At 46.2% G+C, this 22527-nt stretch overlaps 1 protein-coding gene across 1 annotated transcript in view; it reads left to right on the top strand.

Moving 5' to 3' along the window:
• Positions 1-20596, top strand: part of CASR (calcium sensing receptor) — a 44162-nt gene extending 23566 nt beyond the window's left edge. The window contains exons 4-6 of the mRNA XM_021396737.1: positions 11172-11402; positions 14664-14787; positions 17233-20596. Of these exons, the coding sequence (XP_021252412.1) occupies positions 11172-11402; positions 14664-14787; positions 17233-18689 (1812 nt within the window). The 3' untranslated portion in view covers positions 18690-20596. The remainder of the gene's footprint in view (positions 1-11171; positions 11403-14663; positions 14788-17232) is intronic.

The raw sequence follows: 22527 nt of genomic DNA, 5'->3' as shown, positions 1-22527 counted from the left end.
TGTTTTGAAACAGAGATAAAATGTTGGTACTTGTCACCTGCCTTCTCCCCTAGATTTAGTCAAACTCATTAAGTACAGTTAAAGCCAAGTTAGCTGCAACGTTTTCCAACTAAACATTTTGAAAAACTCAGAACGAAGTGTTTCCCCCTTTCCCCATTAAAATAAAAGTAATTAAAAATTAAAAGTGGAACTGTGACTTAAAGCTTGACTTAAAAAAATACACTGCACTGAATTTCAACTGACTGGATTTCACATCCAGTTTTCCCATGTAAATCTTTGATTTCATAAAATCCTATTGCTGAGATGTAATGCGGAGGATCTTGCCACTCTGTTTATTTGCTCTTGTATGTAGGTTGCTCCAAAAGAAATTCCTCCTATTTATTTCCATGATAACTACAACTGATACAAAGAGCACAATAACACTGTTTGATAGAGCACATACCCAGGTACAAAACACCATTTTTCTACAGTCACCACTTTTAGCTGTGCATTTTTACCAGCGATGAACAAAAGTCTGCATGCCATGCTCATCAAAATCTGCATCAGTGGAGGTGAACCACTGTCGCTGTCACCACTGGTGAAACACACCACGCACCACCTCCTCACTGTGCTCACATCCACTGTTTAGTTTCCATCAACATTCAGTACATGTTGATGAATGTCAGTGGGTGCCACTTTTCCACACAGAAGAATTCAATGACACACCTTTGCTTCATATGCACTTCTGTGTGAGACACCATTTTGCCAGGCTCCCTCTCTGCTGCCATCTGTCACATGGCAACAAAATGTAGCAGAATATTGGTGGGAAGGTTCAGCCTCTGCTGCTGTACCACTGACATTGGTGTCTGATGTGATGGGCCAACATAATAAAATAGAAGGCATTACTTTCACAGCAGCCCTCATATTGTGTGCATCCAATCAAGGCCAGAAAAAATGAAAGCTTTTCTGCTGTATTTTCCATCTTTTATCTAGCATGCTTAAATGATGTGCTGTTCAGTATCAGCTTTGCATTAGTTCAGGACCAGTATTGTAAGGACAGGTACACACAGAAAGGAAAAGAAAAATCACAAGTGCAGAATGGAGAGCAACACGCTGTACAGCAGTTCTGTTCACGGCCAGCATTAGTCTTTGAGGACTTCCAGGAAACAAAATATCCCAGTCCCACGCTTAATATGTTCCATGCCCTTCTAATTGGTAGTTGTATCAGTCTGGAAAAACAGACATACAATGCCAAAGTACTGTAAGATCTCTCTTGATTCCTTTGGAAACCTCCAGGACTCAGCAGACACATCCTTCTGAAGCACAGAATCATAGAATCGCAGACTGGTTTGGGTTGGAAGGGATCTTAAAGATCATCTAATTCCAACCCCTTGCTCCTGTCCCGGTCAGGGACACCTCACACAAGTCCAAGTTGCCCAAAGCCCCATCCAGCCCAGCCTTTAATACTTCCAGGGAGAGGACATCTCTAACTTCTCTGGACTGCTTCCCCTCCCAGCTTTATGACAGCCAGATGTCACGTACTACTCTTGGTCCCTGCATAAAGTCAGTCGGTTCTGCAGTGGTCTCTACTTCTGTATGAATGTAAATCACCTCCTTCCTACAAATCGCTTTGAGTTAAATAATCCTGCCATTTTTCACTTTTCATTAAATGGAAGTCAGGCTGGCTGGCTAAGAGTTATCATCACCATTTCTGGACACCTTTGATCTTCTTTGAATTTTATTCTTTTCTGATCAAGTTACTAGAACTAAATGCATTTTCCAAGGAAAACTGTACTATTAATGTATATATTGGCACCATATTCTCCATGTCATTTTCTTTCTCATTCAATTGTAATATTTTGTTTGCCCTTTCAACTGCATAATACATAGGCTGCCTGAAGTAATGAATGCGTCTTCGTCTTGAGTGGTTACATTTAATTTAAATTTCAATAAGGATCACGTGAATAGCTTAAATTCTTACTTTAACATATGGCACATTGCATTTGTCTTATGTGTAGGCTGCTCCAAAAGTAATGCCTCATATTTATTTACACGGAAAATACAATAGATACAAAGAGCACAATGACGCTAAAAAAAGAAAGAGAGAGAGAGAGCGAGAGAGAGAGCAACAGGAATTAAATACTGAGATATACAAAAAGAGAGAGAGAGAGAGAGAGAAAGCAACAGGAATTAAATACTGAGATATACAATACAAATTGGATCTTTTCTAGCATGTTAATAAAGACAGATCCATAGGCAGATGGGAAGGAATGAAGAAAAGAAAAAAACCTGTTGATCCAGAGAACATTTCCTTTCCAGAATGTTATGAGTGGCTCTTCCAGGAGTGCCAAGCACGTATTTCCCCCGGTACTTGACTACTGACAGAGGTCAAATCCCGTAAACCATGACCACTGGGTTAGTGTGACAGCTGAGACTTCAAGCACTTACGCTTATTGCAGTGTTACAAAAACATCTCTGGGTGCTTGACTAAAGATCTGAAACGAGGGAAAAACAGATCCTCAGAAATTCAAAGCGAGTGGGAGAACTCACCACTTTCAGTACAAATATAAATCATAGCTGGTTCATGGGCACTAGTTAAAAAACCTGCTGCAGTTGAGGCAGTGTAAATGACAACTCATAGCAGATCTGGACACTGACATTTATTTAAGAATTAACAAGAGTAGAGCAGTAGCAGAAAGTAGCAGGCTGGGAAATTTTGGAGAAGGTTTGGTGGAGCAGCTACTGTACAAGAAGCAGCAAAGCTGGAGAGGATTCATCAGCTTGGGAAAGATCCAACAAAGGCTTGTAAAATCCTGGGAGATGTGGAAAAGGTGACTTGCAAATAGCAGTTCTTTGCCCCTTCCAGCAAGTAGTGTTTTTGTCATAAAATGCAGACTTTGCTGCTGGAGGTTATGGATGTGAAAAGCTGGCACAGTTGCAGTACACAAATGTGCAACATCATGGAACAAAAATCCACCACGGGTTATCAAGTGCGAAGACCTTTGGCCCAGGAAGCCACTGAGTTGCAAAACGTGTGAGAGTATTTGGGGGAAGTATTATGTCCCCTTTGGCTCTTACCTGGGCATTTGCTGGTTGGCTACCATCACACAGGTCCTGGGGAGGTGAGCTGCTGGTCTGACCTAATACAACTATCTGTATTTGTGTTATGTTTTTGTGCTTCTACCATTAGAGTGGAAATAACATAACACAGAGTATTTGGTCTAGATAAAACATGGGATGCTACATGGCTGAGAATGGCCTTGCCAGAAGTCATGGGAGGATTGACTAGACAGCAACTTAGAAGTCCTTCCTGACAATACATGTTTAAATTAAAAGGCATTGTAATTTGCTGTGGAGCCTGTGACACAATGAAGTAGTAGAAATTAGAGAAGGAAAAATCCGGAGCCAGCAGCTTGTAGAACCCATTCTTCACAGGCTTCCACCAGCTGCTGATGGTGTATCCAGGCCATGAGTTCAACACTTTTTTTTGCAAACTGTCAGTTTTAGGATACAATACATAGATCTCTAGGGGCATAATTTTAGAATCACTGTTGGAAAAGACCTCCAAGATCATCCAGCTCAACTATCTACCTATCACCAATATTTCCCACTAAACTGTGTCCCTCAGTACAACATCTAAATGTTTCTTGAACATCTCTAGGAACAGTGACTCCACCAGCTCCCTGGACAGCCTGTTACAGTGCCTGACCACTCTCTCAGAGAAGAAGCATTTCCTAACGTCCAGCCTGAATCTCCCCTGGCACAACTTGAGTCCATTCCTTCTAGTCCTATCACTAGTTACATGAGATAAGAGGCCGACCCCCACCTCACCACATCCTCACTTCAGGTAATTGTAGAGAGCAGTAAGGTCACCCCTGAGCCTCCTCTTCTCCAGACTGAACAGTTCCAGTTCCTTCAGCTGCTCCTCACAGGGCTTGTGCTCCAGACCCCTCACCAGCTTCATTGCCCTTCTCTGTACGTGCTCCAGGGCCTTGATGTCTTTCTTTTAGTGAGGGGCCCAAAACTGAACGCAGTACTCAAGGTAAAGCTTCACCAGTGCCCAGTACAGAGGGATGATCACTTCCCTGCTCCTGCTGGCAACGCTGTTTCAGCCTTCTTGGCCACCTGGGCACACTGCTGGCTCATGTTCAGCTGAGTGTCAACCAATACCCCCAGGTCCATTTCCTCTATACTTCCAGCCACTCTGCCCCAAGCCTATAGCATTGTCTGGGGTTGCTGTGGCCAAAGTGCCAGACCTAGACCTTGGCCATGTTGAACTTCATCTCAATGGCCTCAGCCCAGCTATCCAGCCTGTCCAAATCCCTCTGTAGGGCCTTCCTACCCCCAGGCAGATGGACACTTCCTGCCAGCTTGGTGTCATCTGTGAACTTGCTGAGGGTGCTCTCAATGCCCTCATCCAAGACATCATAAAGATACTGAATAGGACAGACCCCAGTACTGACCCCTGGGGAACACCACTCGTTACTAGTCGCCAACTAGATTTAACTCTATTCACCACCACTCTCCAGGCCCAACCATCCAGACAGTTCTTTACCCAAAGAGCGTACCTGTCCAAGCCACGGGTTGCCAGCTTCTCCAGGAGAATACTGTGGGAGACAGTGTCGAAGGCTTTGCTGAAGTCAAGGTAGATCACATCCACAGCCTTTCCCTCATCCACCAGGCAGGTCACTCAATCATAGGAGGAGATGAGGTTGGTCAAGCAGGACCTGCCCTTCATGAACCCATGCTGGTTAGGCCTGATCCCCTGGTTGTCCTGCACATGTGATATCCCTCAAGATGATCTGTTCCATAACCTTTCCTGGCACTAAGATCAGGCTGACAGGCCTGTAGTACCCCAGATCCTCCTTACAACCCTTCTTGTAGATGGGAGTCACACTGGCAAGCCTCCAATCCTCCGTAGGAAGTAGATGCTCTTTTTCTCCTGGAGCCTCAGGAAAAGGTCCCTGTTCATCCACACCAGAATTCTTCCCTGCCAGCTCATCCGGCAGCACAAGGGGATAGCCTGCTCCTGTACTGTTAAGACTTCCTTCTTGAGGAGTGACCAGCTTTACCCTTGAGGACTGAATCCCAGGGACTCTCCCTACCATCATCCTGAACTGTTCACAGTCCGCCCTCCACAAGTCCAAGATAGCAGTTTTGCTGACCCCCCCCAGTGATTTCACCAAGAACTGAAAACTCCACCATTTCATGGTCACTGTCCAAGACAGCTCCCAGCCTTCACATCTCCCACCAGCCCTCTGTGAACAGCAGGTCTAGCAGGGCACCTTCCCTGGTAGGCTCTCTTACCAGCTGTGTCAGGAAGTTACCTTCCATACACTCTAGAAACCTCATAGACTGCTTCTTCTGTGCTGTATTGTATTTTCAACATTTGTCAGGGAAGTTGAAGTACTCCATGAGAACAAGGGCTAGCAATCATGCAACTTCTGCCAGATGTTCGTAGAACACCTTATCTGTCTCTTCATCCTGATTAGGTAGTCTATAACAGAACCCCACCAGGATGTCCACTTTGTTGGCCCTCCCCAATCCTTACCTGCATCTGAAGAGCTTGTAACCATCTACTGCAGCACTCCAGCTGTGGGACCGATCCCACCATGTTTCCATAACAGCAACTAAGACATAGTTTGCCTGCCTCCTCCTGTTTGTTGCCTATGCTGCATGCATTGGTGTAGATGCACTTCAGCTGAGCCCCATCCTCAATCCCATCATCATTCCCATAGGCTCATCTCTAGTGGGCCTGGTTTTATCCCCTTCTTATCTAGTTTAAAGCCCTCTCAACGAGCCCTGCCAGCTCCTGGGCTAGGATCCATTTCCCCCTTTGAGACAGGTGAGACCCATTCGCAGCCATCAGGCCAAGTGCTAAGTAAACTGCTTGACAGTAAAAAAAAATGAAGTTCTTGCATTTGCACCAGCCTCTCAGCCACGTATGTATGAGACAGCTTTTCCTGCTCCTTTCAGTATCCTTCCTACCACTGAAGGGATAGAGGAAAATACAACCTGTATGCCTGCTCCCTCCACTAACCACCCCAATGCCCTGAAGTCCTTTTTGATAGCCCCCAGGCTTCCCTCAGCAACTTCATCGCTGTCGGCCTGAACTGTAAATAAAGGATAATAATAAAAGGGGTGAATCAGACTAGGAAGTTTCCTAGAAATATCCCTGACCCAGGCCCCAGGGAGGCAGCACACTTCCCTGTGGGTAGGGTCGGGCTGACATATAGGGTGCTCTGTTCCTCTCAGAAGAGAGCTGCCTACGGCAATCACCCTTCTGTCCTGGGCAGACTCACCCTGGAGGTGTGCACTCCGTCTGAGTCACCACGTTCTTTCTTGCCAGAGCTATCTGCCTAGTGGCAACCATGGCTAGATTTGTTGCCTGGGAGGCAGTCAATAGGTAAGCCGGATTCCCGAGCGGATAGACATACTCTGCCCTCTTTGCCCTCCCTGCTCGCCTGCCCTGCGTGAGCTGCCGCCGCAAAGTGCCGCGCCACACCCTTCTGAAACACCGCGCCGTTAGCCCGTCCTGTCAGTGCGCCCCCTAGCGGCGGGTTTTATGCACGCAGAGGGCTGTCCTGGTGCTGCTCCTGGCTCCGCTCCCGCGTTGTCAGAACTCCGGCTGCACCCTGACAGGGCCACACCTCAACCAGCCGAGGCAATTCCCTGCTTTGGCACAGAGTGTGTCTGCGCCAGAGCCGAATACCTCACCAAAAAGACCGGTACTGACTGTTCTTCCAGGATTCAGTAGCAGATTGTGTTATTCTTCAACCGCCGCCATATCTGTTGGAAGGACAACACAGCAGGGCACCAGAAATCCAAGAGGTTCCTGGAATGCATTGATGATAACTTCCTCTTCCAAGTGGTACAGGTACCCACGAGAAAAGGTGCTATGCTGTCCTCACCAGTGAGGAGGGGCTGGTGAGTAATGTGAAACTCAAGAGCAGCCTTGGCTGCAGTGACCACAAAATGGTGGAGTTCAGTATCCTTAGGGCATCCTTAGGCAAAGAGGGTGCGCAGCAAGCTTGCAACTGTGGACTTCAGGAGAGCAGACTTGGAACTCTTCAGGGAACTGCTTGGCAGGGTGACATGGGAGAAAGCCCTGGAGGGAAGAGGGGCCCAAGAAAGATGGTTGGTATTCAAGGACCTTCTCCTCCAAGCCCAGAAACAGTGCATCTCGAGAAAAAGGAAGGCGGGCAAGAATGCCAGGAGGCCTCCATGGATCAACAAGGAGCTCCTGGACTTACTTAGGCACAAAAAGAGAGAGTGGAAGCAGGAACGGGTTAGCTGGGAGGACTACAGAGAAGTTGTGCAAGCAGCCAAGGATCAGGTTAGGAAAGCCAAAACCCAGACAGAATTAAATCTAGACAGGGTCATGAAGGGGAACAATTAAGAAATTCTACAGGTGTACCGGTGATAAAAGGAAGGTCAGAGAAGATGTGGGCCCTCTCCAGAAGGAAACTGGAGATCTGGTCACAAGGGATACAAAGAAAGCTGAGGTGCTCAGTGACTTCTTTGCCTCAGTATTCACCAGCAAGGCCTCTGGCTGCACCACCCAAGCTGCAGAAAGCAAAGGTAAGGGCTTGGAGAAGGAAGTTCTGCCCGCTTTAAGTGAAGATCAGGTTCAAGACCCTCTAAAGAACCTGAAGGTGCACAAGTCCATGGGACACAATGCGATCCATCCATGAGTTCTGAGGGAACTGGTAGATGAAGTTGCCAAACTGCTCTCTGTCATATTTGAAAGGTCATGGCAGCCTGGTGAAGTTCCCACTGACTGGAAAAGGGGAAACATAACCCTCGTTTTCAAGAAGGGAAAAAAAGAAGATCCGGGGAACTACTGGCCAGTCAGTCTCACCTCTGTGCCTGGCAAGATCATGGAGCAGATCCTCCTGAAGCCCCTACTAAGGCACACGGAAAATAAAGATGAGGTGATTAGCGGTAACCAACATGGCTTCACCAAGGGCAAGTCATGTCTGACAAAATTGGTGGCCTTTTATGATGGAGTTACAGCATCAGTGGCTAAAGGAAAAACAACAGATGTCATCTACCTGAACTTGTGCAAAGCGTTTGACACTGTCTTGCATGACATCCTGGTCGCCAAATTGGAGAAAAATGGATTTGATGGATGGATCACTCACTACATAAGGAATTGGCTGGATCATCGCACTCAGAGTTGCAGTCAACAGCTTGATGTCCAAGTGTAGACTGGTGACAAGTGGTATTCCCCAGGGATCAGTGCTGGGACCAGTGCTATTTAACATCTTTGTCGGTGACATGGACAGTGGGATTGAGTGCACCCTCTGCAAGTTTGCAGATGACACCAAGCTCAGTGGTGCTGTTGACATGCTACAGGGAAAGGACGCTATCCAGAGGGATCTGGACAGGCTTGAGAGGTGGGCCCATGGCAACCTCATGAAGTTCAACAAGGCCAAGTGCAAGGTCCTGCACCTGGGTCGGGGCAATCCCAAGCATAGATGCAGGTTGGGCGGAGAATGGCTTGAGAGCAGCCTTGAGAAGAAGGATTTGGGGGTGTCAGTTGGGGAAGGACTCAACGTGAGCCAATAATGTGCACTTGTTGCCCAGGAGGCCAACCATATCCTGGGTTACATCAAGAAAAATGTGACCAGCAGGTCGAGGGAGGTGATTCTGCCCTCTACTCTGCTCTCACGAGACCCCACCTCGAGTACTGTGTCCAGTGCTGGGACCCCGAACACAAGAAGGACATAGAACTGTTGGAGTAGGTCCAGAGGAGGGCCACAAAGGTTATCAGAAGGCAGGAACACCTCCCCTGTGGGGACAGACTGAGAGTGCTGGGGCTCTTCAGCCTGAAGAGAAGGCTCCAGGGAGACTTTATTGTGGCCTTCCAGTACCTGAAGGGCGCCTACAGGAAAGCTGGGGAGGGACTTCTTATAAGGCCAGGTACTGACAGGACAAGGGGAAATGGCTTTGAACTGGAAGAGGGTAGATTTAGACTAGATGTTAGGAAGAAATTCTTTACTGTGAGGGTAGTGAGACACTGGAACAGGTTGCCCCGAGAAGCTGTGGATACCCCCATCCTGGAGATGTTTGAGCCCAGGCTGGATGGGGCTTTGAGCAACCTGGTCTAGAGGGAGGTGTCCCCCTATAGTAAGGGGGTTGGAACTAGATGATCTTAAAGGTCCCTTCCAACCAAAACTATTTCTATGAGTCTTATGATTCTGTAATGCTGTTGTCCCTCCTTTAGGGATTTTAAGGAACAGAGTAACTGAAATGAATTTTATGAAATAAGGGCAAAACAATGCATCCAAGGGATCCACAAGTTTCTCCATGAACCCTCTCACTGGCAGTAGGACCAGCCATCCTCCTGCCTCTGCAGATGATCAGGAGAGGCAGGACTTGAGCTGAAGAATCTTAAATAGAGCTCTTGCAAGACTGTCCCTTTATGTGTGGAGTAACTTTAACCAAAAGAAGTGCAAGTTCTGCACCTCCAGCCTATACAAATAAAGGTCAGTGCAGCAGCAAAACTCACTCAGGGCTAGTGCAGGTCAGCACAGTGCTGCAGTAATGTGTGAAATTGTAATACTGAGTTGGAATGAGGAGAAATATGCCATTTAGTTCAATGTAAGAACTCAAATCTGGTCTGGATACCAATGCTGAAGGAATTACTCTGGGGTAGCTGTTAGAGCCTGCAGAGGAATGCAGGTTTCCTGGGTCATCGGGTGCTTGGGACTTGTCCTGTACATTAACATTTGGACATACTTTCAACAAGAACACACAAAGCTGAAATGGTATTGCCAGCCGCATCCTGTGTAGTACTGCTTTGATTATTCCAGACCTTCTCAGACTGGCATTAATAGAAACGGTGAGAAGAGACAAGGGTATCTCTGCAGCTCTGGAGATTTTACTTTGAGACAGGAGGGTCCCAAGGAGAAAAAGAGAAAAATGAGACAATTTAGCAAAACTGACAAGAATTAATGAAGTGATTCTGTTCCTCTGTTCCTGTTTTTTCCAGGTGAAAGCACTTCAGCAAAACAATTTTTTCTATTCTATGTTTACGGGGTGAGGAGGACTCTGCCTGCCTAGACAAATTTATTTCATTTTGTTACGGTTTTTTTGCATTTTGCTATCCAAGATTGAATGCTTATGCAGTCACAGATAAGAGAGGGAGAACTGGACTTATAACCTGTTGAAGGCTCTAGAACAAGAGCAGCAGCCATGCCATAGTGCTTTAGGGACAGATGACATGCAGGTGCTTTCAGAGTCACACCAGCTTTTCATACTTGATCTCTACAGGGAAACTATCTAATTGAGAGCATCCATTAAATAAGGAAGAAAAATCTGATAGGTGAATAAGATAGCAACTAATTTTCGAAGATTAGAAAAGTACCTATTGTGTGGATGAATTGTCTCACCGTTGTTTGTCGCTGTTTCTTTCATCTACTTGTCAAGCTATTGGGATCATCAGTTTTGCAGCTGCAGTTGTTTCTGGGATTAACTGCTTTTGTCCACAGCATGTGACAGCTTACGGCGTGAAAATTACAGGAGTCAACATGTGGGGACAGGCAGAATGTGGTTATCTGAAACTGCATGACAAAGGGACAGAAGCCAAAAAAAGAGCTATGAACTGCCTAGGCCTGCCATGTAGTGAATTATTTGGATTTGTTTTTTACGCAAGTGCATTAGGCTTGGGATTTTTAAATCAAAAGATGAGTTTGAATTGTTTCCCAAGCATTTCTGCTTCTCAGTGATTAATCATTCAGAGATGAGCAGTGCCAACTGGTTGCATTTATGTAGAGAATAGTTTTGCAAGAGAAGGACAAGAAGGATACCTGGGTGACCAAAACATTTCAGTGGCTGATGCCAGTTGTCTGCCCCTTGAAGGAGAGATGAAGGCTTGGGGAGGTGGTGGGAAGGGACAAAAGAGGAATGCCAGCAGGCTGAGAGGTGTAGCGACTGGTAAGCAGAGTGTTGCAGTGGGTGCAATCCATCCTATGAGCCACAACACCTTGTGCCATCTGCAAGGTTTGTACAGGGTTTGTGTATGCATGTGAAGTCTATGAGAGAAAGCCTGCTGCTGTTGTAATAAAGTGGGTTTCTCAAGAAATTAGGAGCTGCAGTAAAGTGATTATTTCCAGTTTTGTCCCCATAGCAGATCTGTTCATGTTGTGAAACACAGGCATTTACAATGTCTCTGTATCTCTCTCTAGGTTCTGAAGCACCTGCGCCACTTAAATTTCACCAGTAACATGGGGGAGCAAGTGGACTTTGATGAGTTTGGAGACCTGGTGGGGAATTACTCAATAATCAACTGGCATCTCTCTCCAGAGGATGGCTCAGTCGTCTTTGAGGAGGTTGGCCACTACAACGTCTATGCGAAGAAAGGGGAGAGGCTCTTTATCAATGAAAACAAAATCCTGTGGGGTGGATTCTCAAAGGAGGTAAGTGCTTAAATCCTCAAAGCATTGTTTAACAAGTTGCATCAAGCTGAAATTTGAGCAAACTTTGTATAGTCCTCATGCTCTGCAAGTCTGCTTTGCAGTCCTCATGCCCATTGCTCTGCATCTCATTAGAAGACCGATTCATCTTATTGTATTTGTATTCTCTGCCCTAGTCCTTCACACCCTCAATACACACTTCTGGCAATAATGGGCTGCTTCTCCTTCCCTTCACAGTTAATAAGCCTGGGTGTTAACACTTTAAATAATGCCTTTTTTCTGGCCCAAGTAGTTTACTTAGACTTTTGAAAAGCTGTTCCTACAGAGATGAGCACTTCATTGCCCAAGCTGAAGTTAAGTTTTCCTGAGCACGGTAGTCTCATCACTGAAAGCAGCCATCTCTTCTGCTCCCAGTATCTCTAAATCAAGAAGTGCCTCTTTCTCTTCCAAGCTAAATTTGCAGCTGTTCCTGCTGTCTTTACCCTCCATGCCTCAGAGCCTTGCTCACACTCTTGCCTTGCAAATCAAGCAGAACAACCCATCTGTGGGCCCCAGTAAATGTGGACAACAGTGCTAAAACAGTGGTACATACTTGATTACTTTTTTTAAATCTAGCAAAGGGTGCTTGTTCAGTCTCACAAGTACATGGTGTATCCATTGACTCTTGTTAGGCCTAGGTCCCGCTTCATGTAGTTGGAGGTGTCAGACCTTTTCATCCTTACTGTATCCTCACTGGCCTCCAGAGCAATGTCTCCTTGTGTGATGGGATCATCACCAGAAAGGTGTCCAACATGGAAAGGACAGACTCCTGTCCTTGGATTTTGGAGAGCCTAGGGAGCAGGCATCTGGCCTGTGGCCTGGAAGGTGACACAGGGAGCATTAGCTTAGAAATGTTGTCTTCTCCTGCAGCATTTAGACATGTTAAATTAGCACCTGATGAATGAACATGGCAATTTGCTTCCAAGTGATTATTCAACTTGGCTGGCAGATCTGGTAACTGCAGCAGCCAAATTTGCCTAGTACATTTACACCATCAGCTGAGCCTTGCCTTTGCTCCAGCTGCTCCAAGTTAACTTACTGGCTAAATTCAGTGTTCTCTGAAGCAGAAGCACACTGCAGCAGGATGACCCAGCTCAGGCTTTTCTAAACCTAGCTGGAAACTCTAAGTCTAAAATACAAGTGGAATCAAAACCTGGATACTCCAACCCCTCTTTCTGATTGTCACGAATGCCAGCAGTACCTTTTCCAATAGCCAGGGTACCTTTTTTGTTGGTTTTTTTTCCCTCACACATATCTGAGTAATTACGTTCTCCTTTTCTACATTCCTCCAGCAGTGCACTATCCCTGTTCTCTGCCCTAAACTATTACAAATGCAGCTATGTTGCTGAGTTTCGTGCCAGAAAATGTAAATTATGTGACAGCAGAGGGAACTGTAATCTCTATGTCTATTGTAGTTTGTTTTGGGTTGGTTTTTTTTCAGTTCATAGTATTTTAATTTCTTCCAGGTAACAGCTTTGCTCATAGGGAGAGTAGCCAGTATTCTACTAATTGGAGCCTTCTGAGCTTCAGTCTTCCTCAAAAAAGATTAAATATAGTTAATTTTAACTTTAATTTTTTAACACAGGAACTGAAGCATTGGCCAGAGTTGGAGAAAAAAAAAAAAGAGTTAAAGAGTAGGTAAGACAGATAGATTTGTTCTGGCAGAACTTGATGAAATTTCCCACAGAATACTTAAGAAGGCAGCCAAAGCAAGCTCAATAGTACTAGCAATTTGTCTTTGAGAAATATGGAGGACGGGTGATGTCTCAAAGGATTAGGGGAGGGTAATCATGATATCTGCTTTTTAAAGCAGATATTGGAGAGCTAAGGGAATTACACACAATTAAGTTAAGCTTCAGTAATCCAAAAGACTTGATAAAAACAAATATTAAACAGTTTATAAATAGTTAGAGGAAAATGAACTGATAAGAAAAAGCCAACCTGGATTTGTCAAGATGAAATAATGTAAAACCAATTTAATTTTCCTCTCTGGCAGTACAATCAGCTTAGTAGATAACAAAGAAGCAGCACACAACTTCAGCTGGGTTTTTGATTCAGCCCTGTTCAAACTCATCACTGACAGCGTAGGGAGAGACGTGACAGAGAGCTGATGTCCTCCTGATGGATGTACAACCTGTGGAAAGCTGTCTCAGGCAGTAGGTGTCAGCAGTTCGCTGCAGAGTGCTTTAAGTGGGGAGCTGCCAGGATTTGCCCTGGGTATGCATCTGCCCAATTAATTACGCACTCCTGATTAACAGCTTAAAACTAGTGTTCCCAAACTGCTGCAGCCATGCACTTGGCTACATACAGATCAGGATACTCTGCTGGCAGTGGAAATGTGTGTTTAGCTCACGTTCTCACATGCCCATGCATGCTTGTGCAACCACTCACTGCCAGGGTATGATCGTGCCCAGGTGGGCTCACTCACACACAGCATGAAGGTGCAGCCAGCAGGTGACACAGCTGGTCACTGCAGCAGCAAAAGCCTGGAAGCCTGGGTAACCTTTCTGGTGAAAGTGAAGTGGGGGCTTTACAAGTCCCCTCCATGGGCTTTGACATGGAGAACCTAAGGTGTGCTTCTTGTGAAGATATTCTTTTCTGGATCTGCATGTACCTGCTGATCTGCATCTTCAGATGCTTGGTGTTCTAAAAATCAGGCCTTTCTCTCTTTCATATGACAACTCATCTTGTACAGTTAATTTACCTTATTTTTCTTTCTAGACCAGAGAGGGCCTTTGGGACAGTGAGAGGAAGTGGCTTCAAGGAACAGTTCTATGTCCTATAAATCATTAGCACTCAACAGACAATCTATGGGAAAGGGGATCAGCAGTCAGAGTCCATCATCTCCACAGCTGACCTAAGTTCCTGCCATAGACGTCAATTGTCTTTTCTTTCAGTCACCTAAGGACTGTTTTCTGGTGTATGTCTCATGAGTCACATGCCAGTTTGCAGTGCCCACAGCATGGTAGAGAATAGAGAGCTCTGCTGATCCTCCCTACCGTTCCTTGATGCAGTCCTTCAAACAGGTTATTACTGCAAGGGGTTGAGGGAAGGCTGTTGTGCAAGATGTGTCTGTGCAGTGATGGAAGAGGGGAGTGTCTGAGGCTCTCCACCTAGCGTGTTAAACAAGCAGTTACACCCTTGGGGTAAGCTCAAGGTCTGCTGTAGGAAGACTGTACTTGAGGTACTGCTGCCATTAACTCTCCTCGGGCTCTTTCCTTGCAGGTGCCCTTCTCTAACTGCAGCAGGGACTGCCTGCCGGGCACCAGGAAGGGCATTATTGAGGGAGAGCCCACGTGCTGCTTCGAGTGTGTGGACTGCCCTGATGGGGAGTACAGCGATGAAACAGGTAATGCACACAGAGCTGCTTTGGGGTTTGCGTGGACCAGAAGAGTCCTCTGGGCATTGCCTACGGTTGTGGACTTTCCCACAGTGCTGAGCTGGAGGCTGCTTTGCCAGGGGCTTCGCAGAAAGCCTGGAGGGAAGTTTGAGGAAGATTCTCAGGCAGCCAGAAGCAAACTCCACTGCACTGTAGCAGTTTTTCTTTCTCCAGAAACCTGGAGAAAGGAGACACTCCCTAACCTAATCCTAGATATTGTAGTTATCAGTCCACCTCCACCTTTTCCTCATGTTGACAGCTTTTCATTTCACGCTTTACAAAGAAATGAAGTCCATTCTATTCCTGACTTCACAAGCAAAGAGGAGTATTTCCCTTTACGGGTTCACTAAGCACATGTTCTGTTGAACACTGGCAATGCAAGAGATCAGAATCTCTGGGACTTACTGAACATGCATGGACATCTTTTTTGTTGGTTTCAGTGAGGTTCTGCAGTGCAAATTTAGCTCCAGTTTTAGAGCTGGTTGAAACCTTCTGAATTTCCAACACCATTATTAGTTCCTCAGTGTTGGGCATCCCCAGGCTAATGAAGACAAGTAGAATCTTCCAGAGCAGCAGTCACATCAACAATGCAGAGTGCTCAGGGTCTCCTCACCTTCTGCAGCAGCACTGGCCCCAGCACACACTGCAGACTCTGCATGAGATGAAAACCAGTAAGGTGCATGCAAGACTGAAAAAATATTCTCCTTTGAGGGAATCTAATTTGCGTCCTATCGAATGGGAATGGTAATACTTTTACCCAAACATATAGTAAACATATAGTACATATAGTACTGCATAGTACAGTACTTATAGTATACGTACATAAACATGTAGTACGAGTTCCTCTGGTTTAGCATTTTTTAATTAAAGAGAAACAATCCTGCTCATTTGTAATATGCATCATTTGTTGTTCTTCACAAAATTTTGGGAACTGGCACTGGTATATTTGCAAGATTTATGAGGCTGAGGGGGCAACTGCCTTCTGGCTCCACATTTCTCTGCTTCAATTTCAGCTGACAGTAGCACTCTTTATTTCCTGTACTTATCAATTTTATAGGCATAGAGAACAGTTTCACAACCAGTCTCATCAAATTGACATACTGATAGTAGTGAAGGATAGAACCTCTCTTCTTCTCCCCTGGCTGTTTGTTTTCATCCAGAAGTACTTGTGCAACCAAAGAGCAAATAGGTTCAGGTCTCTGGTCTTCCTGAAAGTAACCTCATTCTTGGGAGGTTGAGTTTCCACTTGGAACAAAGGACGGGACAGGAATGAGCAGCCTCACAAGAGGAAAGAAGTCCGGTTTGCTGCTTTCAGTGGCAGCATAGTCTCTAGATCAGCTCAAGACAGCAGTGAAAACAGTTCTGCAGGATGCAGTGATAAACAGATGCCTCGTATCAGGTAGAGGTGACTGAACTCCCCAGTATGGGAAGTTAGCTCTGCCCCACATGCAGTTTGCAATATGCTTGCAGGTAAAAGGCACACCAAAAATAAAAGTGATTGGCTAAACAAAAGTAAATGAAATGATGTGATGATAGAAGCCCCTGACTAGTGCAGGGGGGGAAGGATGTGATTTCCAGCTCACTCATTTCCACTGCTATCAAGGGAGTCATGAACCTCACCATTGGAGCATAAGAACTGTTTAGGTTGAATAAAAGTAGCAGCAGCAGCAACCCCCTCCCCTTTGATTATGGCAGTCAATGGAGACAGATGTTGCCATCCCAATAGGCTCTAATTAGCTTTACACAGAAGAAAGAGACAGAAGCATCAATTTTCCCTCTGCAGCTATCAGAGGGATGCTTCCCTGGGTGTGAAGAAACTGGTATCCTTAGGACACATCTTCCCCGATGTTTCAGCATGAAATGAGAGTGTGATGGGAGTCAAGGGCATTGTTTGCCTTCAGAGATAAGCAATTCAAGCACATCTAAGACTTGCCTCCAAAGAATATGAAATAAGCTCTCAAAGAATTTAAGGAGGTGAGCACGTTTTTAATTTTTTCTGTAATAGAGACAGGAGGGATGTTTCAAATGATAAGAGTGTGAGAAGTATGAAGACAAAGAGAAGCAGATGATAAAAAAGAAGAAACGTAGGGTAATAGAGCTGGTAGAAGCTACAGTAATCAAACAAGTTTTGCAGAGTTTTGTCAAGAAATTGATAGGAAGCAGAGTGCATGGGCAGGACTTTTAAAGCTGGAACTAAGTGCGCTTTTTGTTTTGCTGTATAGCCTGTGAGAGACTCATTGTTTCACTGAAAAACACTCCGAGACATTGATAAATGACATTGTGAACCTGCTGGCACCTGAAGTGAACAATGCCTGTATTTCAGTTGAAAGACAGTATGTAGCTGCCATGTACTTTGTCATCCGTTTCACCCTTTCATTCTGACAAACCTTCCCTCTCCTGTCACTTGTTTTTCAGATGCAAGTGCCTGTGACAAGTGCCCTGAGGATTACTGGTCTAATGAGAACCACACATCCTGCATCCCCAAGCAGATAGAATTTCTATCCTGGACAGAGCCCTTTGGGATCGCTTTGACTCTCTTTGCTGTGCTGGGAATTTTCCTGACTTCTTTTGTCCTGGGAGTCTTCACCAAATTTCGCAACACTCCCATCGTCAAGGCCACAAACCGGGAGCTGTCCTACCTCCTCCTCTTCTCCTTGCTCTGCTGCTTCTCCAGCTCATTGTTCTTCATTGGAGAGCCCCAGAACTGGACTTGCCGTCTGCGGCAGCCGGCTTTTGGCATCAGCTTTGTCCTCTGCATCTCCTGTATCCTGGTGAAAACCAATCGTGTCCTGCTTGTCTTTGAGGCAAAGATCCCCACAAGCCTCCACCGAAAGTGGTGGGGCCTCAACCTCCAGTTCCTCCTGGTCTTCTTGTGCACATTTGTGCAGATTGTAATCTGTGTGATTTGGCTCTACACGGCCCCACCATCCAGTTATCGAAACCATGAGCTGGAGGATGAGATTATCTTCATCACCTGCCATGAAGGCTCCTTGATGGCCCTTGGCTTCCTCATTGGCTACACCTGTCTCCTGGCAGCCATCTGCTTCTTCTTTGCCTTCAAGTCCCGAAAACTGCCTGAGAACTTCAACGAGGCCAAGTTCATCACCTTCAGCATGCTGATCTTCTTCATTGTCTGGATCTCCTTCATCCCCGCTTATGCTAGCACATATGGCAAGTTTGTCTCTGCCGTGGAGGTGATTGCAATACTGGCTGCCAGCTTTGGGCTTCTGGCCTGCATCTTCTTTAACAAAGTCTACATCATCCTCTTCAAGCCTTCCCGCAACACAATCGAGGAGGTGCGCTGCAGCACGGCTGCCCACGCTTTCAAGGTGGCTGCCAGGGCCACGCTGAGACGCAGCAATGTGTCACGCAAGCGTTCCAACAGCCTCGGAGGTTCCACTGGTTCCACCCCATCCTCCTCCATCAGCAGCAAGAGCAACCACGAAGACCCTTTCCCTCTACCGGCTTCTGCTGAGCGGCAGCGGCAGCGGCAGCAGCAGCGTGGGTGCAAGCAGAAGGTCAGCTTTGGGAGCGGCACGGTCACCTTGTCGCTGAGCTTTGAGGAGCCACAGAAGAATGCCATGGCCAACAGGAACACCAAGCGCAGGAACTCCCTGGAGGCCCAGAACAGTGATGACAGCCTGATGCGGCACCGGGCCCTGCTCGCCCTACAAAACAGTGAGTCCCTCAGTGCTGAGCCTGGCTTCCAGACGGCATCCAGCCCAGAGACCAGTTCACAGGAGTCGGTAGTGGGAGACACCAAAGAAGAGGTACCAAGCCCTGAGGCAGAGCCTTCCCTGCCATCAGCTAACTCCCGAAATTTTATAGGCACTGGAGGCAGCTCTGTCACAGAAAACACAGTACATTCCTAACAAAAGAAGGTCATGAAAAGCACTTCCCCAAGAGGAACTTGCTCACCTCTTGCTTCTGAATGGGAAAGACAACAAAGATACAGATCTGTGACACAGCCCCACCACACATTGTTGCTAGCACCAGCAGGGTAAAACACGCCTCCAGAGGAAAGACTACCAGAAGCCTGTGTTTGGGGAGCCTTGAACTGAATTTGCAGTTGCTTTACTGAAATCAGGACATATGGGGAGGACAAGTGAAGATTGCCTCTGGTGGGGCTTAAGCAGAACTCTGCATACTGTCTTGCCTCTGTAAGCTTTTCCTGCCAGACTGCAACTCAGCTGACTATGGGAGGCACTGAGCAATTCCACTATACTCTGCTTTTACATTTATGTATAATATTCCTCTTTCCCACTATGTATAATATTCCCTCTTTATCCAGTATATGTGATCTGTAACCACATGCATCAGGACTCTCAGCTCTTCAAAAGCAAGATACACGGTTTCACTTGGGGAAAGCACGGTCATGGGGAAAATAAAAAAGCCCCCAGCATCCTGCATGCTGTGTACAGCCAAGGGTGTGAACATGTAAAGTATTTAATGTGACAGAGCACCCTGCTATTTATATTTAGTAATGTCCCAATTTCTCCTCTCTGCCCAGCAGGAAATACTGGACAATACCCTTCATAGACTCCATTGCACTAGACCAAGCTACTAGGTTCCTACTGGTTTCTTCCAGCAGATGTAGCTTTACCTCCAGCCTGCCTGCTTTGGTGGAAGGGGAGAATGGATTGTAAATCCCCCTGGAGATTGCTGCGAGAGCACAATGAGATGTATTCGTGATTGATTATGTCGCTAGTAGTTGTATGCTTAACAAAGTGTTGCTGCTGTAATATTCCACATGGCATACGTGGCTAACCCTTCCACACCATAGTCAGTGTTGTGCTTTGCCATATTAATCCGCCTCATACCCACACAGAGCATTGCGCTGGTTGTGACAATACTTGTGGGCCTGATACAAAGCCAATGAAACAAGGTGAAATGGAGAAATAGCCCCCAAATTTGGTAATATTTGAGATGAATATTGCAAGTGTGCATGCTGGTAGAGGATGGAGTGAATAAAATGTACAGAGTTGGGCTGTGAGATGTGCAAATAGACAAATTAGTAAATGGGATGTTTGGTTCCTGTAGGCCTTCAACTAGGTTATGTCCCTCTTGGCCCATCTTGAAGAGACAGCACCTAGAGCAGGAAGGGTACACTGTGCCGTGATGAGAGTAAGGACTTCAAAAGAGAGCACATCAGAACTTCATTAGTCTTGGCTCTTGTTCAATACCCCAAAAGTAGACATAGGTGCTCCTGATTGTGCACGGTGTGCCTGGTTCCTCTGCATCCTGCGAATATGGAAGTAAGAGAGTCCTTAAAACAGATTTCTGTTGCAGCTTGAAGAAAGAAAGAAGGACCCTAGGCAACCTGGCAGGAAGGGTGAGGTTACTCTGTAGAATTTACTTCCCTCTTCCCAGATCCCATATGCAAGAACAGGCATTTGTCATGAAGATGTCAGCACCTCCCCGCATCACACATGAAGGCACTCTAGACCACTGTGGAAAGGTATATAGGCCTGCTACTTATTGTGAGTGGAGACAAAAGGACTGTTGTGAATGTGATGAGGCAAATACCACAATTCTCTTGTTACTGTTTTTGCTTGGTTGATGTTTTGCATTTTTGTGTGGTGTTTTTCTGGCCAGAGCAGGAAAATAAAACTTACAGGTGACATTACTGCATAAAAACTTGGTTTGCCACCTCCCCTTGCTGCTGACAAGGAAAAGAAGTTTTGCTTCAGGAAAGCAAAGTGGAAGTCTAGAACCCAAAGAAGAATGCTGTTCAGACAAGTTATTTTTACCCTTTTGTTAATCTATTTTACTCACCTTGGAGAGGGCTCAAATTTTAATTACACCATGTAAGAACTGATCCAACTTAAACTGTATAGCCTGCAAATTACAAGATTTATTAAAGCTATGGCACTGCAGGTTAAAAGAAAGAAAAAAAAAAGAGTTCAAAAACGCAAATCACTCGGGTCACACTTTTGGAAACCACATTCTACCACCGGACCCAGTGGGCGTTCCTCATTGCTTCTGAAAAACCATGTCCCATTCCCAGGCTGCTGATTGCAGGCTCCAGGCTTAATTTAGAGCTGGTAACTGAGACTCTGATCTCCTGATCTAACTAAATGCATGAACAGAGACGGCCACTAGATGGCAAAAGGACTAAGAAAAATACTTTGATTAAGGCTCACTCTTACAAAAATGTTCAGTAGCCAATTTGTTCTAGTGCTAGTGAATCACTCCTACGTGTCAGATCCAGCATGCAGCCCCTGAAGGAGATGGCTTTTAAAGCATAGAAGCACTCGGTGAATTCAATGAGGGCAACACAAGATGTGAACTGTGCACAAACGTGAGAAATGAAGTCAGCACTGCCTGCCTTGTCTGGAGAACGATACTCACTGGCTACACACACAGCAGATAATGTCGATATTTTACTGCTAAGATTTTGGGTATTCTTCATCCTTTCCATCTACTCAGAAGGAAGTTGTACCCTGGTGCACAGTGAGGCTCCAATGGCCTGCCATAATTATATTGTGACAGACCAACCCTGCTCAGTTTGCTGGGGAAGCCCCATCCACCCTCACTGCACACTCACCCTGAGCTGAAAGCTCAGGCTGTATGAGCCCCGCTGCTGCAGCCTTATTGGAGTGACACACATACTAGAGGCAAGGGAAAATCAGTAAAAAAGAACAAAAAGGACCCTCTTAATGAAGGTGATCTGCAACCAAACTCCTTTTCTCCATGTAGAGACAGTATAGGTTCTAATCCTACCAAGTTCCAGAGAAGAGAAAGGTTGCTCAGCCACATGTCCAAAAGCCTGTCTGTGAATCACAGGATAATGCTGATGACAAGCTGGGCAACATCCCTCTGTAGAAAGTTCAAGGCAAGAACATCCACTAGCATGTCCTGTCAGAAGTCATCCATGTGAATGGCTGCTCCTTCCTACTTCCACCCCCCTCCCCCATGACTCAAAACCCTACTGAAAAGAATGTGCCCTTGTTGGAGAGAAGCAGTGGGGACAAAAAGCAGAGAGTGTATCAGCCCCGCATTAGATTTCCATTGGCAGACTTGGCTGATGGATGAGGAACCACCTCAGTGAACAGTCCAGTGCTGCACCCCTGCTCTGCCCAAAGCCCAGGCAGAGCACCTATTTGCCCTCCAGGGAGGAGCGATGATATCAGAGGAAAGAAGCTCTTCTTCATTCTTGCGTGCATCTCACCATGTCCTCCCAAACCCAAGTAAGTTGCCCATGAGTAGGCACTACCCACTCAGTTTGCCACCAGATGGCAAACTGAGAGCTATATTTATCAACTTTACCAAGGGGTGCTGAGAAGGCTTAGAGGAGGGTAGCACTGTTGTTTTTCCAAGGAACTGAATGTTTACAATCTTCCAGTGTCACCTGTTTTACATTCAAAAAGGATTATACTGATTTTCCTGCTCATCTTGGTGGAGGGCCAGCCTTGTGGCCCTGTGCAAGCATGCAGAGCTGCACAGGGCCAGCATCACCTCAAGGCAGACCCTGTTTCCTGCATCCTGCCTGGCCCCTGGGCAGGAGAGTTGTTGACAAACTAGGGGTCAGGGCAGGCCCAGGCATGGTGGGGCTGGAGCACCTGCCCTGCCTGGGGGGCTGCCTTCCAAGGCAGCTGGCTTTGGTTCCTTTTTGCTCTCTCTTCTTGGTTTTTGGCTTGCTGGCTTTTCTTCAGAGGCCATGACCACCCCTCCACCGGAGTAGACCATGGCACAGTTCTGCCTCCATCA

This window comes from Numida meleagris, chromosome 1, assembly GCF_002078875.1.
Source record: "Numida meleagris isolate 19003 breed g44 Domestic line chromosome 1, NumMel1.0, whole genome shotgun sequence".
Taxonomy (NCBI): Eukaryota; Metazoa; Chordata; class Aves; order Galliformes; family Numididae; genus Numida; species Numida meleagris.
Note: the sequence above shows the minus strand (reverse complement) of the source record. Positions and strands in the feature narration are given on the sequence as shown.